The sequence below is a fragment of the Lithobates pipiens genome, unplaced genomic scaffold (genome assembly GCF_037356315.1).
Source record: "Lithobates pipiens isolate NorthernLeopardFrog02 unplaced genomic scaffold, aLitPip1_a1.2 Scaffold_35, whole genome shotgun sequence".
In the NCBI taxonomy this organism is placed as follows: Eukaryota; Metazoa; Chordata; class Amphibia; order Anura; family Ranidae; genus Lithobates; species Lithobates pipiens.
In genome coordinates this window covers 5,487,580-5,502,521 of record NW_027507811.1, presented here as the reverse complement: position 1 = coordinate 5,502,521, position 14,942 = coordinate 5,487,580, and the positions used below count along the sequence as shown (strand labels likewise).

Sequence of the window (14,942 nt, the reverse complement as noted above, 5' to 3'; positions counted from 1 at the left end):
GCATAAGACTTTTCGGCTCCTAGCTCACAATTCAATAAACATTATTATAAACATAAACAAAGGGTTAATTAGCACAAACAACAACGTTTGAAATGTCCTTACAAGCCACACTAGACTAATTTACACAACAGACAGATGGCTAGTGTTCATGACATTAGCATCTGACAGTGTGTGTCCCAACAGCATGAGACAACACACATCATATACACATATATACAGCATTGAATCTGACTAGCACAGATTATAGTGGGGTTCTCATTCACCCCTGTGCCCCTTAAAATCCAGGGCCCATAATCGATCGGCAAGAGGCTCGCACTCAGTCCTCTCAAAAAGCCTGTGTCCCGGCTAGGTCTGTCACAGAGGTCATGGACAGAAGTGAGTGAGAAGTGAGTCCCGAGAGAAAAAGGATTGTTGGAGAGGTTGCATGGAGTACATTAGTAGGAGGATACAAGGTCAAGGGTGTTGCCATCAGTGAGTAGAAGCGTGTATCCATTGTGTATCCATTGTGTATCCATTGCTCCGGGTCAAAAGAGGAGGTTTGATTGAGACGTTTAGAGTAGCAGGAGTGTTAGTATTATCAGATTTTAGAACAGAAAATAGATCAATACAATGTGCCTCAAATGAGGAGAGTGACCGAGAGGGAGGTGGATAAAGTACATGAAAGATGCTATGTGGGGCTAGAAGGATACCTACTCCGCCTCCCTTACATCCACAGGATCTGGGGGAGTGAGTCCAGAGAAGGCCATCATAGGAGAGGGAAGCAGGAGAAGCAGTGTCAGATTCATGAAGTCAGGTTTCAGTAACAGCAAGTAGTTAGTGATAAAGAGGTCATGGACAGAAGTGAGTTTAGTACAGTGCTTTAGTGCCTGCCCACCACTCCAGGGCAGGTGCGAACTCAGCACAGCAACCAGGTACTTGCAGTCGGTAGACAGGCAAAGTGGTTCAACGACGGTCCAGGTACAAGGCAGGCAGTTCAGAATAGTCAGTGTAAAATCCGTAGTCAAAAGGCAGGCAGAGTTCAAAGAGTAATCAATATCCGAAACCAAGTAGGGCTGTTGGACCTCCATTGTATGTAATATCAGAAACCTCAACATGAAGTGGGGTTTAAATAAAGAGACCTGACCAGTGAGGTGAGGAGGATTCTGGGAATGTCATTTGATTTTACTATTTGTGTTCAGATCTAGAGTTTTCCTCCTGTGAAGTCTGGAGATCACATGACCATCACATTGCCTCCACCTCCCTCCCTGATAGAATAGAGAAATACAAAGAAGATTCTAGAAGTCACCAGAGAGATCATCGAGCTGCTGACAGGAGAGGTGAGCGGAGCCGGGAAGGACGTCATGATGGCCAATCAGCCGCCCCTCACATCACCGGGTAAGAGGAGACTTTATTGTAAAGGAGAGAGCAGTACGGAGGCTCCACCCATCCCCCATCATCTGATAAACACATAGAAACAATGTATTCAGTCAGTGTGTGTGTTTCCTACAGATGGATCCAGTAATGGGAACCCACCAGAGAGATGTCCCCGTCCTCTGTATTCCCGGGATTCCACACAGGTCATTATTAAAGAAGAGATAAAAGAAGAGGATGGAGAGATGGAGGCGTTTCCAAAAAGACACAAAGATCTTTACCAGGACACCATGGTGGAGTCATCCAGCTACAGAAACCCACCAGAGAGATGTCCCCGTCCTCTGTGTCTCGGGGATTCCACACAGGAAGGTCACAACTATGCACAAAGTGATCAGGTAGATGATTGACAATTATTGGTAGTTATGATTTATACACAAGTATGTTTGTTACAATGTTTTATCTTTATTTTCAGAGTGAAAATCTCAAAGATTATAATATTGTTGTAAAAGAAGAGTATAAAGAGGAGGATGAGGAGTATGGAGTGATGGAGGAGTTTTCAGAAGGACACAAGGATATGATGGAGCCACCAAATACCAGGAACCCACCAGAGAGATGTCCCCGTCCTCTGTATTCCCGGGATTCCACACAGGAAGATCACACCGTCCCTCACCAGGTAGATGAGGGACAATTATTGGTAGTTCTCACAAACATGGGTGTAGCATAAGGGGTTGCAGTGGTCACAATCGCAACCCTTCCCCTAGCTCCAGGGGGCCCCTACAGCCTCCCTGTCGTATTTTCATATCCTCCACAAAGTCCAACTCCGATCTGCCCTAGGGCCCCACAGCCACGCTCCAGTATTGGGCTTTCACTTTGCCTTCCACAGTCCACACCCCTCTGTTCCCATTGGCTGGGGAGAAGCTGTGAGCCATTTCCTGAATGGAGAGGAGCACGGGGTGAGAACAGCCCAGTATGGGGAAGTGTCTGTGCCGGGAACATGGAATGGTAACCGAGCTCAGTGAATTAGGAGGAGTGTGCCATCCTGTAGCCACAATAGGACCGGCGTCACTGATGAGGTAAGACACCGCTCAGTGTCTCCTAGTCACCAGCTGGGATTCTCTGTACCCAACCCCCCCCCCCCTCCCCCACCCGGGGATGTCCGCTTACCCCACTTTCCTGACAACTGGGGAAAAGAGACACCTCCGGGAGGTGACCATCCCCCAACACCTGCCAACATTGACAGAGAAACCTTAAGAGGCGCTGCAGGCTCCAGATTTTGGGTCACATGGCTTTTGCCCTCCCAGATCTAAGTTACTCCACCCCACAAGCCCCCTCCGTCCTCAATGCTGAGCTCCTTTCCCATTACAGCACTCTATGCTGCTCCTCCTCCGCAGGGCTGAAATCACATTCCTTTACAACACAGCCGGTCAGCCACGATCTGCAACTACACCGCCGTCCCCACCAGAGAATCCCACAGGTCAGAAGAGCAACATAAAAGCCGGATACACCCTGTGAGGACTGACAGACTGTGTTGTGGGGGGGGGGGGCTGTATACAGTGCTGGAATGGGAAAGGAGCTCTGCCAAGTGACCTACAAAGGGTGATCTATGTCCTCTGATTCTCCGGCGATGATCCCCGTCCTCTGATTCTCCGGCGGTGATCGCCGTCCTCTGATTCTCCGGCGGTGATCACCGTCCTCTGATTCTCTGGCGATGACCCCCATCCTCTGATTCTCCGGCGATGACCCCCGTCCTCTGATTCTCCGGCGGTGATCCCTGTCCTCTGATTCTCCGGCAATGATCCCTGTCCTCTGATTCTCCGGCGGTGATCCCTGTCCTCTGATTCTCTGGCGATGACCCCCGTCCTCTGATTCTCCGGCGGTGATCGCCGTCCTCTGATTCTCCGGCGGTGATCGCCGTCCTCTGATTCTCCGGCGGTGATCGCCGTCCTCTGATTCTCCGGCGATGACCCCCATCCTCTGATTCTCCGGCGGTGATCCCTGTCCTCTGATTCTCCGGCGGTGATCCCTGTCCTCTGATTCTCCGGCGGTGATCCCTGTCCTCTGATTCTCCGGCGGTGATCCCTGTCCTCTGATTCTCCGGCGGTGATCCCTGTCCTCTGATTCTCCGGCGGTGATCCCTGTCCTCTGATTCTCCGGCGGTGATCCCTGTCCTCTGATTCTCCGGCGGTGATCCCTGTCCTCTGATTCTCCGGCGGTGATCCCCGTCCTCTGATTCTCCGGCGATGATCCCTGTCCTCTGATTCTCCGGCGGTGATCCCTGTCCTCTGATTCTCCGGCGGTGATCCCTGTCCTCTGATTCTCCGGCGGTGATCCCCGTCCTCTGATTCTCCGGCGGTGATCCCTGTCCTCTGATTCTCCGGCGGTGATCCCCGTCCTCTGATTCTCCGGCGATGATCCCTGTCCTCTGATTCTTCGGCGGTGATCCCTGTCCTCTGATTCACCCTCTGTCCTCTGATTCTCCGGCGGTGATCCCTGTCCTCTGATTCTCCGGCGGTGATCCCTGTCCTCTGATACTCCGGCGGTGATCCCTGTCCTCTGATACTCCGGCTGTGACCCCTGTCCTCTGATTCTCCAGCTGTGACCCCTGTCCTCTGATTGTTCGGCGGTGATCCCCGTCTTCTGATTCTCCGGCGGTGATCCCCGTCCTCTGATTCTCCGGTGGTGATCCCTGTCCTCTGATTCACCCCCTGTCCTCTGATTCTCCGGCTGTGATCCCCGTCCTCTGATTCTCCGGCTGTGATCCCCGTCCTCTGATTCTCCGGCGGTGATCCCCGTCCTCTGATTCTCCGGCGGTGATCCCCGTCCTCTGATTCTCCGGCGGTGATCCCTGTCCTCTGATTCACCCCCTGTCCTCTGATTCTCCAGTGGTGATCCCTGTCCTCTGATTCTCCGGCGGTGATCCCTGTTCTCTGATTCTCCGGCGGTGATCCCTGTCCTCTGATTCTCCGGCGGTGATCCCCGTCCTCTGATTCTCCGGCGGTGATCCCCGTCCTCTGATTCTCCGGCGGTGATCCCCGTCCTCTGATTCTCCGGCGGTGATCCCCGTCCTCTGATTCTCCGGCGGTGATCCCCGTCCTCTGATTCTCCGGCGGTGATCCCCGTCCTCTGATTCTCCGGCGGTGATCCCCGTCCTCTGATTCTCCGGCGGTGATCCCCGTCCTCTGATTCTCCGGCGATGACCCCCGTCCTCTGATTCTCCGGCGATGACCCCCGTCCTCTGATTCTCCGGCGATGACCCCCGTCCTCTGATTCTCCGGCGATGACCCCCGTCCTCTGATTCTCCGGCGATGACCCCCGTCCTCTGATTCTCCGGCGGTGATCCCCGTCCTCTGATTCTCCGGCGATGACCCCCGTCCTCTGATTCTCCGGCGATGACCCCCGTCCTCTGATTCTCCGGCGATGACCCCCGTCCTCTGATTCTCCGGCGGTGATCCCCGTCCTCTGATTCTCCGGCGATGATCCCTGTCCTCTGATTCTCCGGCGGTGATCCCTGTCCTCTGATTCACCCTCTGTCCTCTGATTCTCCGGTGGTGATCCCTGTCCTCTGATTCTCCGGCGATGATCCCTGTCCTCTGATTGTCCGGCGGTGATCCCTGTCCTCTGATTCACCCCCTGTCCTCTGATTCTCCAGTGGTGATCCCTGTCCTCTGATTCTCCAGCGGTGACCCCTGTCCTCTGATTCTCCAGTGGTGATCCCTGTCCTCTGATTCTCCAGTGGTGATCCCTGTCCTCTGATTCTCCAGTGGTGATCCCCGTCCTCTGATTCTCCGGCTGTGATCCCCGTCCTCTGATTCTCCGGCTGTGATCCCTGTCCTCTGATTCTCCGGCTGTGATCCCTGTCCTCTGATTCTCCGGCTGTGACCCCTGTCCTCTGATTGTTCGGCGGTGATCCCCGTCCTCTGATTGTTCGGCGGTGATCCCCGTCCTCTGATTGTTCGGCGGTAATCCCCGTCTTCTGATTCTCCGGTGGTGATCCCTGTCCTCTGATTCACCCCCGTCCTCTGATTCTCCGGCGGTGATCCCCGTCCTCTGATTCTCCGGCGGTGATCCCCGTCCTCTGATTCTCCGGCGGTGATCCCCATCCTCTGATTCTCCAGTGGTGATCCCTGTCCTCTGATTCACCCCCTATCCTCTGATTCTCCAGCGGTCATCTCCGTCCTCTGATTCTCCGGTGGTGATCCCCATCTTCTGATTCTCCGGCGGGGATCCCCGTCCTCTGATTCTCCGGCGGGGATCCCCGTCCTCTGATTCTCCAGTGGTGATCCCTGTCCTCTGATTCACCCCCTGTCCTCTGATTCTCCGGCGGTGATCCCCGTCCTCTGATTCTCCGGCGGGGATCCCCGTCCTCTGATTCTCCGGCGGGGATCCCCGTCCTCTGATTCTCCGGCGGGGATCCCCGTCCCCTGATTCTCCGGCGGGGATCCCCGTCCTCTGATTCTTCCGGCGGGGATCCCCGTCCTCTGATTCTTCCGGCGGGGATCCCCGTCCTCTGATTCTCCGGCGGTGATCGCCGTCCTCTGATTCTCCGTTGGGGATCCCTGTCCTCTGATTCTCCGGCGGGGATCCCCGTCCTATGATTCTCCGTTGGGGATCCCTGTCCTCTGATGTAAGGAGGAACCCCTTTAAACTCAAAACTCTTAAGCCACTTTCAGTATCTTGGCGTGCGGTGGGTGTATCTGCACACACGGTGAAAGTGGTGGGTAATAGTGGGGGAGATTCAACTTTTGCATCAGAGCCCATAAGCTTCAAGCTATGCCTCTGCACACAAGTTGTTACAATGAATGTTTTATTATATATTCAGAGTGGAAACCTCGGGGATGATAATATTGATGTTAAAGAAGAGTATAAAGAGGAGGATGAGGAGTATGGAGTGATGGAGGAGTTTTCAGAAGAACACAAGGATATGATGGAACCACCAAATACCAGGAACCCACCAGAGAGATGTCCCCGTCCTCTGTATTCCCGGGATTCCACACAGGAAGGTCACACCATCCCCCACCATCATCAGGTAGATGAGGAACAATCACGGATAGTATCATTAGGATCTGTACATTATCTGCATTGTTACCATTGATGTCATTTTTATTATATATTCAGAGTGGAAACCTGAGAGATCCTAAAGTTGAGGTTAAAGAAGAGATAAAAGAGGAGGATGAGGAGTCACCCAGCTATGGGAACCCACCAGAGAGATGTCCCCGTCCTCTGGATTCCACACAGGAAGATCACACCATCCCTCACAGTTACAAGGTTGGTGGATTGGAGCATCTAGAAGAGTGATTCTCAACCAGGGTTCCTCCAAAGGTTTCTAGGGGTTCCTTCAGCATTGGGCAATTTCTGCCTATCAGATAACTTCCCACTCACACCATTGATCTTTTTAGCTATCTGTAAGGGGGTAATTCTTCCCAATGAGCCCACACTATTGTTTAATGAGTTGTAGATTTTCTAATTTTTAGCAGGGGTTCCCCCGAGACCAGAGAACTATTTCAAGGGTTCCTCTGTGTTGAAAAGGTTGAGAAAGGCTGATCTAGAACATGGACTTCTGGAGAGGATGTTTCTTCTTCTTCTTTTTCTTTTTTTATGTGATGTCACAATAATAAATCTTCTATCTTACAGATGATATTTTCTCTCTCATTTTCTTGGTTTAGAGTGGAGATCCAATGGATATAGAATTTGAGGTGAAATCAGAAGAAGAAGAGAGGTATGTGAGGGATGATCAGCAGTCTATGAAGGAGGATGGAATAACGGGGACATTTATAGAGGAGGACACTCCTACAGAGATCAGCACAGGTGGGTCATTAACACTAAATCCATTCCTCCACCCATACTGCTCACTGATTGGTCCAGAGTAGGGCGGGGGCTGGGTGATATCAGCCTGTAATCCCCTGGTCACTTTCCTGAGCTGTGTTCCCCGTCCTGTATTCCTGGATTTCTCTCCGATTAATCTTCCTTCTCTCTGCTGCCGACACAATTTATGTCTCTAGACTGGATTTATGGAGATTCTGGGGATCAGCCGGCAGAAAAATGTTCACCATAGGTGATCTAGACACCTGGCATATGTGCCTTGGGTCTTCTGCCCCATGCCCGGGTCTAGCAAGATCTGACAACAATTCCCCCGGGGTTACTTGCTCTGTTATCTGCTGGCTGTGCCGGGTGGAGGGATATGTCTGTATAGTCTCAGACCCAAGTCACTGAGTGCAGTCTCAGGAGATGGGAGGAGCGGTGTGGGACCTCTGCAACTTGTCTCCAGTAAACATTTCATCCACCACTGATTACTGAACACCAATATTATGAGTCCTGACCTTTGTACTAAATAATTTATATTGCATGTTACATACTCCTGACCCCGGCACTATATTATCTATGTTGTACATTAGAGATGGACGAACTTCCAACGGGACGTTTCGCGTATACAAACCGCGAACGTGACCAAAAGTTCACGAACCTCAAAGTTTGCGGCGGGCCCCATTGACTTTAATGGCAGGCGAACCTTAAAAACCTCCAGGTCATATTTTCAGCCACAAAATACTTACTAGCTGTGCACACATAGTCCCACCACATGGACACGGACATAACACATGTATGAAGTGAATCTGGGATCGACAATGACAAGCATTCTTTTTTTTTTTTTTTTTTTAATCTGTGAAATATTGACAATTCAGGACTCAGGAGCGCATGAAGGCCATGGAGGAGAGGAAAGGTCAGAGAAGGCTATGAAGAGGGTGCAGGAGATGATCACCAGCACTGTGATAGAGAGAGAGAGCACTGACACCAGCACTGTGATAGAGAGCACTGACACCAGCACTGTGATAGAGAGCACTGACACCAGCACCATAATAGAGAGCACTGACACCAGCACCGTGATAGAGAGAGAGCACTGACACCAGCACCGTAATAGAGAGAGAGCACTGACACCAGCACCGTGATAGAGAGAGAGCACTGACACCAGCACCGTGATAGAGAGCGAGCACTGACACCAGCACCGTGATAGAGAGCGAGCACTGACACCAGCACCGTGATAGAGAGCGAGCACTGACACCAGCACCGTGATAGAGAGCGAGCACTGACACCAGCACCGTGATAGAGAGCGAGCACTGACACCAGCACCGTGATAGAGAGCGAGCACTGACACCAGCACCGTGATAGAGAGAGAGCACTGACACCAGCACCGTGATAGAGAGAGAGCACTGACACCAGCACCGTGATAGAGAGAGAGCACTGACCCCAGCACCGTGGTACAGAGCACTGTCACAAGCACCGTGGTACAGAGCACTGTCACAAGCACCGTGATAGAGAGCACTGTCACCAGCACCGTGATAGAGAGCACTGACACCAGCACCGTGATAGAGAGCACTTTCGCCAGCACCGTGATAGAGAGCACTGTCGCCAGCACCGTGATAGAGAGAGAGCACTGACACCAGCACCGAGATAGAGAGCACTTTTTTATCTGTGAAATATTGAAAATTCAGGACTCAGGAGCGCATGAAGGCCATGGAGGAGAGGAAAGGTCAGAGCAGGCTATGAAGAGGGGGCAGGAGATGATCATCAGCACTGTGATAGAGAGAGAGAGCACTGACACCAGCACCGTGATAGAGAGCACTGACACCAGCACCGTGATAGAGAGCACTGTCACCAGCACCGAGATAGAGAGCACTGTCACCAGCACCGTGATAGAGAGCACTGTCACCAGCACCGTGATAGAGAGCACTGTCACCAGCACCGTGATAGAGAGCACTGTCACCAGCACCGTGATAGAGAGCACTGTCACCAGCACCGTGATAGAGAGCACTGTCACCAGCACCGTGATAGAGAGCACTGTCACCAGCACCGTGATAGAGAGCACTGTCACCAGCACCGTGATAGAGAGCACTGTCACCAGCACCGTGATAGAGAGCACTGTCACCAGCACCGTGATAGAGAGCACTGTCACCAGCACCGTGATAGAGAGAGAGCGCAATGACACCAGCACCGTGATAGAGAGAGAGCGCAATGACACCAGCACCGTGACAGAGAGAGAGCATTGACACCAGCACCGTGACAGAGAGAGAGCATTGACACCAGCACCGTGACAGAGAGAGAGCACTGACACCAGCACCGTGACAGAGAGAGAGCACTGACACCAGCACCGTGACAGAGAGAGAGCACTGACACCAGCACCGTGACAGAGAGAGAGCACTGACACCAGCACCGTGACAGAGAGAGAGCACTGACACCAGCACCGTGACAGAGAGAGAGCACTGACACCAGCACCGTGACAGAGAGAGAGCACTGACACCAGCACCGTGACAGAGAGAGAGCACTGACACCAGCACCGTGACAGAGAGAGAGCACTGACACCAGCACCGTGACAGAGAGAGAGCACTGACACCAGCACCGTGACAGAGAGAGAGCACTGACACCAGCACCGTGACAGAGAGAGAGCACTGACACCAGCACCGTGACAGAGAGAGAGCACTGACACCAGCACCGTGACAGAGAGCACTGACACCAGCACCGTGATAGAGAGCACTGTCACCAGCACCGTGATAGAGAGCACTGTCACCAGCACCGTGATAGAGAGCACTGTCACCAGCACCGTGATAGAGAGCACTGTCACCAGCACCGTGATAGAGAGCACTGTCACTAGCACCGTGATAGAGAGCACTGTCGCCAGCACCGTGATAGAGAGCACTGTCGCCAGCACCGTGATAGAGAGCACTGTCGCCAGCACCGTGATAGAGAGCACTGTCGCCAGCACCGTGATAGAGAGCACTGTCGCCAGCACCGTGATAGAGAGCACTGTCGCCAGCACCGTGATAGAGAGAGAGCACTGTCGCCAGCACCGTGATAGAGAGAGAGCACTGTCGCCAGCACCGTGATAGAGAGAGAGCACTGTCGCCAGCACCGTGATAGAGAGAGAGCACTGTCGCCAGCACCGTGATAGAGAGAGAGCACTGTCGCCAGCACCGTGATAGAGAGAGAGAGCACTGACGCCAGCACCGTGATAGAGAGAGAGAGCACTGACGCCAGCACCGTGATAGAGAGAGAGAGCACTGACGCCAGCACCGTGATAGAGAGAGAGAGCACTGACGCCAGCACCGTGATAGAGAGAGAGAGCACTGACACCAGCACCGTGATAGAGAGAGAGAGCACTGACACCAGCACCGTGATAGAGAGAGAGAGAGCACTGACACCAGCACCGTGATAGAGAGCACTGTCGCCAGCACCGTGATAGAGAGCACTGTCGCCAGCACCGTGATAGAGAGCACTGTCGCCAGCACCGTGATAGAGAGCACTGTCGCCAGCACCGTGATAGAGAGAGAGCACTGTCGCCAGCACCGTGATAGAGAGAGAGCACTGTCGCCAGCACCGTGATAGAGAGAGAGCACTGTCGCCAGCACCGTGATAGAGAGAGAGCACTGTCGCCAGCACCGTGATAGAGAGAGAGCACTGTCGCCAGCACCGTGATAGAGAGAGAGCACTGTCGCCAGCACCGTGATAGAGAGAGAGAGCACTGACGCCAGCACCGTGATAGAGAGAGAGAGCACTGACGCCAGCACCGTGATAGAGAGAGAGAGCACTGACGCCAGCACCGTGATAGAGAGAGAGAGCACTGACGCCAGCACCGTGATAGAGAGAGAGAGCACTGACACCAGCACCGTGATAGAGAGAGAGAGAGCACTGACGCCAGCACCGTGATAGAGAGAGAGAGCACTGACGCCAGCACCGTGATAGAGAGAGAGAGCACTGACACCAGCACCGTGATAGAGAGAGAGAGCACTGACACCAGCACCGTGATAGAGAGAGAGAGAGCACTGACACCAGCACCGTGATAGAGAGAGAGAGAGCACTGACACCAGCACCGTGATAGAGAGCACTGTCACCAGCACCGTGATAGAGAGCACTGTCACCAGCACCGTGATAGAGAGCACTGTCACCAGCACCGTGATAGAGAGCACTGTCACTAGCACCGTGATAGAGAGCACTGTCGCCAGCACCGTGATAGAGAGCACTGTCGCCAGCACCGTGATAGAGAGCACTGTCGCCAGCACCGTGATAGAGAGCACTGTCGCCAGCACCGTGATAGAGAGCACTGTCGCCAGCACCGTGATAGAGAGAGAGCACTGTCGCCAGCACCGTGATAGAGAGAGAGCACTGTCGCCAGCACCGTGATAGAGAGAGAGCACTGTCGCCAGCACCGTGATAGAGAGAGAGCACTGTCGCCAGCACCGTGATAGAGAGAGAGCACTGTCGCCAGCACCGTGATAGAGAGAGAGAGCACTGACGCCAGCACCGTGATAGAGAGAGAGAGCACTGACGCCAGCACCGTGATAGAGAGAGAGAGCACTGACGCCAGCACCGTGATAGAGAGAGAGAGCACTGACGCCAGCACCGTGATAGAGAGAGAGAGCACTGACACCAGCACCGTGATAGAGAGAGAGAGCACTGACACCAGCACCGTGATAGAGAGAGAGAGAGCACTGACACCAGCACCGTGATAGAGAGCACTGACACCAGCACCGTGATAGAGAGCACTGTCGCCAGCACCGTGATAGAGAGCACTGTCGCCAGCACCGTGATAGAGAGCACTGTCGCCAGCACCGTGATAGAGAGCACTGTCGCCAGCACCGTGATAGAGAGAGAGCACTGTCGCCAGCACCGTGATAGAGAGAGAGCACTGTCGCCAGCACCGTGATAGAGAGAGAGCACTGTCGCCAGCACCGTGATAGAGAGAGAGCACTGTCGCCAGCACCGTGATAGAGAGAGAGCACTGTCGCCAGCACCGTGATAGAGAGAGAGCACTGTCGCCAGCACCGTGATAGAGAGAGAGAGCACTGACGCCAGCACCGTGATAGAGAGAGAGAGCACTGACGCCAGCACCGTGATAGAGAGAGAGAGCACTGACGCCAGCACCGTGATAGAGAGAGAGAGCACTGACGCCAGCACCGTGATAGAGAGAGAGAGCACTGACACCAGCACCGTGATAGAGAGAGAGAGCACTGACACCAGCACCGTGATAGAGAGAGAGAGAGCACTGACACCAGCACCGTGATAGAGAGCACTGTCACCAGCACCGTGATAGAGAGCACTGTCACCAGCACCGTGATAGAGAGCACTGTCACTAGCACCGTGATTGAGAGCACTGTCACCAGCACCGTGATAGAGAGAGAGCACTGACACCAGCACCGTGATAGAGAGCACTGTCGCCAGCACCGTGATAGAGAGCACTGTCGCCAGCACCGTGATAGAGAGCACTGTCGCCAGCACCGTGATAGAGAGCACTGTCGCCAGCACCGTGATAGAGAGCACTGTCGCCAGCACCGTGATAGAGAGAGAGCACTGTCGCCAGCACCGTGATAGAGAGAGAGCACTGTCGCCAGCACCGTGATAGAGAGAGAGCACTGTCGCCAGCACCGTGATAGAGAGAGAGCACTGTCGCCAGCACCGTGATAGAGAGAGAGCACTGTCGCCAGCACCGTGATAGAGAGAGAGCACTGTCGCCAGCACCGTGATAGAGAGAGAGCACTGTCGCCAGCACCGTGATAGAGAGAGAGCACTGTCGCCAGCACCGTGATAGAGAGAGAGCACTGTCGCCAGCACCGTGATAGAGAGAGAGAGAGCACTGACACCAGCACCGTGATAGAGAGCACTGTCACCAGCACCGTGATAGAGAGCACTGTCACCAGCACCGTGATAGAGAGCACTGTCACCAGCACCGTGATAGAGAGCACTGTCACTAGCACCGTGATTGAGAGCACTGTCACCAGCACCGTGATAGAGAGCACTGTCACCAGCACCGTGATAGAGAGCACTGTCACCAGCACCGTGATAGAGAGAGAGCACTGACACCAGCACCGTGATAGAGAGAGAGCACTGACACCAGCACCGTGATAGAGAGAGAGTGCAATGACACCAGCACCGTGACAGAGAGAGAGCATTGACACCAGCACCGTGACAGAGAGAGAGCATTGACACCAGCACCGTGACAGAGAGAGAGCACTGACACCAGCACCGTGACAGAGAGAGAGCACTGACACCAGCACCGTGACAGAGAGAGAGCACTGACACCAGCACCGTGACAGAGAGAGAGCACTGACACCAGCACCGTGACAGAGAGAGAGCACTGACACCAGCACCGTGACAGAGAGAGAGCACTGACACCAGCACCGTGACAGAGAGAGAGCACTGACACCAGCACCGTGACAGAGAGAGAGCACTGACACCAGCACCGTGACAGAGAGAGAGCACTGACACCAGCACCGTGACAGAGAGAGAGCACTGACACCAGCACCGTGACAGAGAGAGAGCACTGACACCAGCACCGTGACAGAGAGAGAGCACTGACACCAGCACCGTGACAGAGAGAGAGCACTGACACCAGCACCGTGACAGAGAGAGAGCACTGACACCAGCACCGTGACAGAGAGAGAGCACTGACACCAGCACCGTGATAGAGAGAGAGCACTGACACCAGCACCGTGATAGAGAGAGAGCACTGACACCAGCACCGTGATAGAGAGAGAGCACTGACACCAGCACCGTGATAGAGAGCACTGTCGCCAGCACTGTGATAGAGAGAGAGCACTGTCGCCAGCACCATGATAGAGAGCACTGTCGCCAGTACCGTGATAGAGAGAGAGCACTGACACCAGCACCGTGATAGAGAGCACTGTCGCCAGCACCGTGATAGAGAGCACTGTCGCCAGCACCGTGATAGAGAGCACTGTCGTCAGCACCGTGATAGAGAGAGAGCACTGTCGCCAGCACCGTGATAGAGAGAGAGCACTGCCGCCAGCACCGTGATAGAGAGAGAGCACTGCCGCCAGCACCGTGATAGAGAGAGAGCACTGTCGCCAGCACCGTGATAGAGAGCACTGTCGCCAGCACCGTGATAGAGAGCACTGTCGCCAGCACCGTGATAGAGAGAGAGAGCACTGACACCAGCACCGTGATAGAGAGAGAGAGCACTGACACCAGCACCGTGATAGAGAGAGAGAGCACTGACACCAGCACCGTGATAGAGAGAGAGAGAGCACTGACACCAGCACCGTGATAGAGAGAGAGAGCACTGACACCAGCACCGTGATAGAGAGCACTGTCACCAGCACCGTGATAGAGAGCACTGTCACCAGCACCGTGATAGAGAGCACTGTCACCAGCACCGTGATAGAGAGCACTGTCACCAGCACCGTGATAGAGAGCACTGTCACCAGCACCGTGATAGAGAGCACTGTCACCAGCACCGTGATAGAGAGCACTGTCACCAGCACCGTGATAGAGAGCACTGTCACCAGCACCGTGATAGAGAGCACTGTCACCAGCACCGTGATAGAGAGCACTGTCACCAGCACCGTGATAGAGAGCACTGTCACCAGCACCGTGATAGAGAGCACTGTCACCAGCACCGTGATAGAGAGCACTGTCACCAGCACCGTGATAGAGAGCACTGTCACCAGCACCGTGATAGAGAGCACTGTCACCAGCACCGTGATAGAGAGAGAGCACTGACACCAGCACCGTGATGGAGAGAGAGCGCACTGACACCAGCACCGTGATGGAGAGAGAGCGCACTGACACCAGCACCGTGATAGAGAGAG

At 54.1% G+C, this 14,942-nt stretch overlaps 2 protein-coding genes across 3 annotated transcripts in view; one reads left to right on the top strand and one right to left on the bottom strand.

The window, feature by feature from the left end:
• LOC143955908 (uncharacterized) overlaps window positions 1-14,942 on the bottom strand; it is an 865,587-nt gene that overhangs the window by 195,410 nt on the left and 655,235 nt on the right. The gene's annotated exons all lie outside the window — the stretch shown is intronic.
• Window positions 1-14,942, top strand: part of LOC143955832 (uncharacterized) — a 61,379-nt gene that overhangs the window by 9,903 nt on the left and 36,534 nt on the right. Inside the window, exons 2-7 of one of the 2 annotated variants that reach the window (XM_077465953.1) lie at window positions 1,179-1,374; window positions 1,489-1,745; window positions 1,823-2,023; window positions 6,170-6,376; window positions 6,466-6,615; window positions 7,014-7,155. In XM_077465953.1, coding sequence (XP_077322079.1) covers window positions 1,341-1,374; window positions 1,489-1,745; window positions 1,823-2,023; window positions 6,170-6,376; window positions 6,466-6,615; window positions 7,014-7,155 — 991 coding nt within the window. In that variant the 5' untranslated portion in view covers window positions 1,179-1,340. Of the gene's footprint in view, window positions 1-1,178; window positions 1,375-1,488; window positions 1,746-1,822; window positions 2,024-6,169; window positions 6,377-6,465; window positions 6,616-7,013; window positions 9,029-14,942 lie in introns of those variants that run through there. The other variant, XM_077465952.1, reaches the window with a different exon arrangement.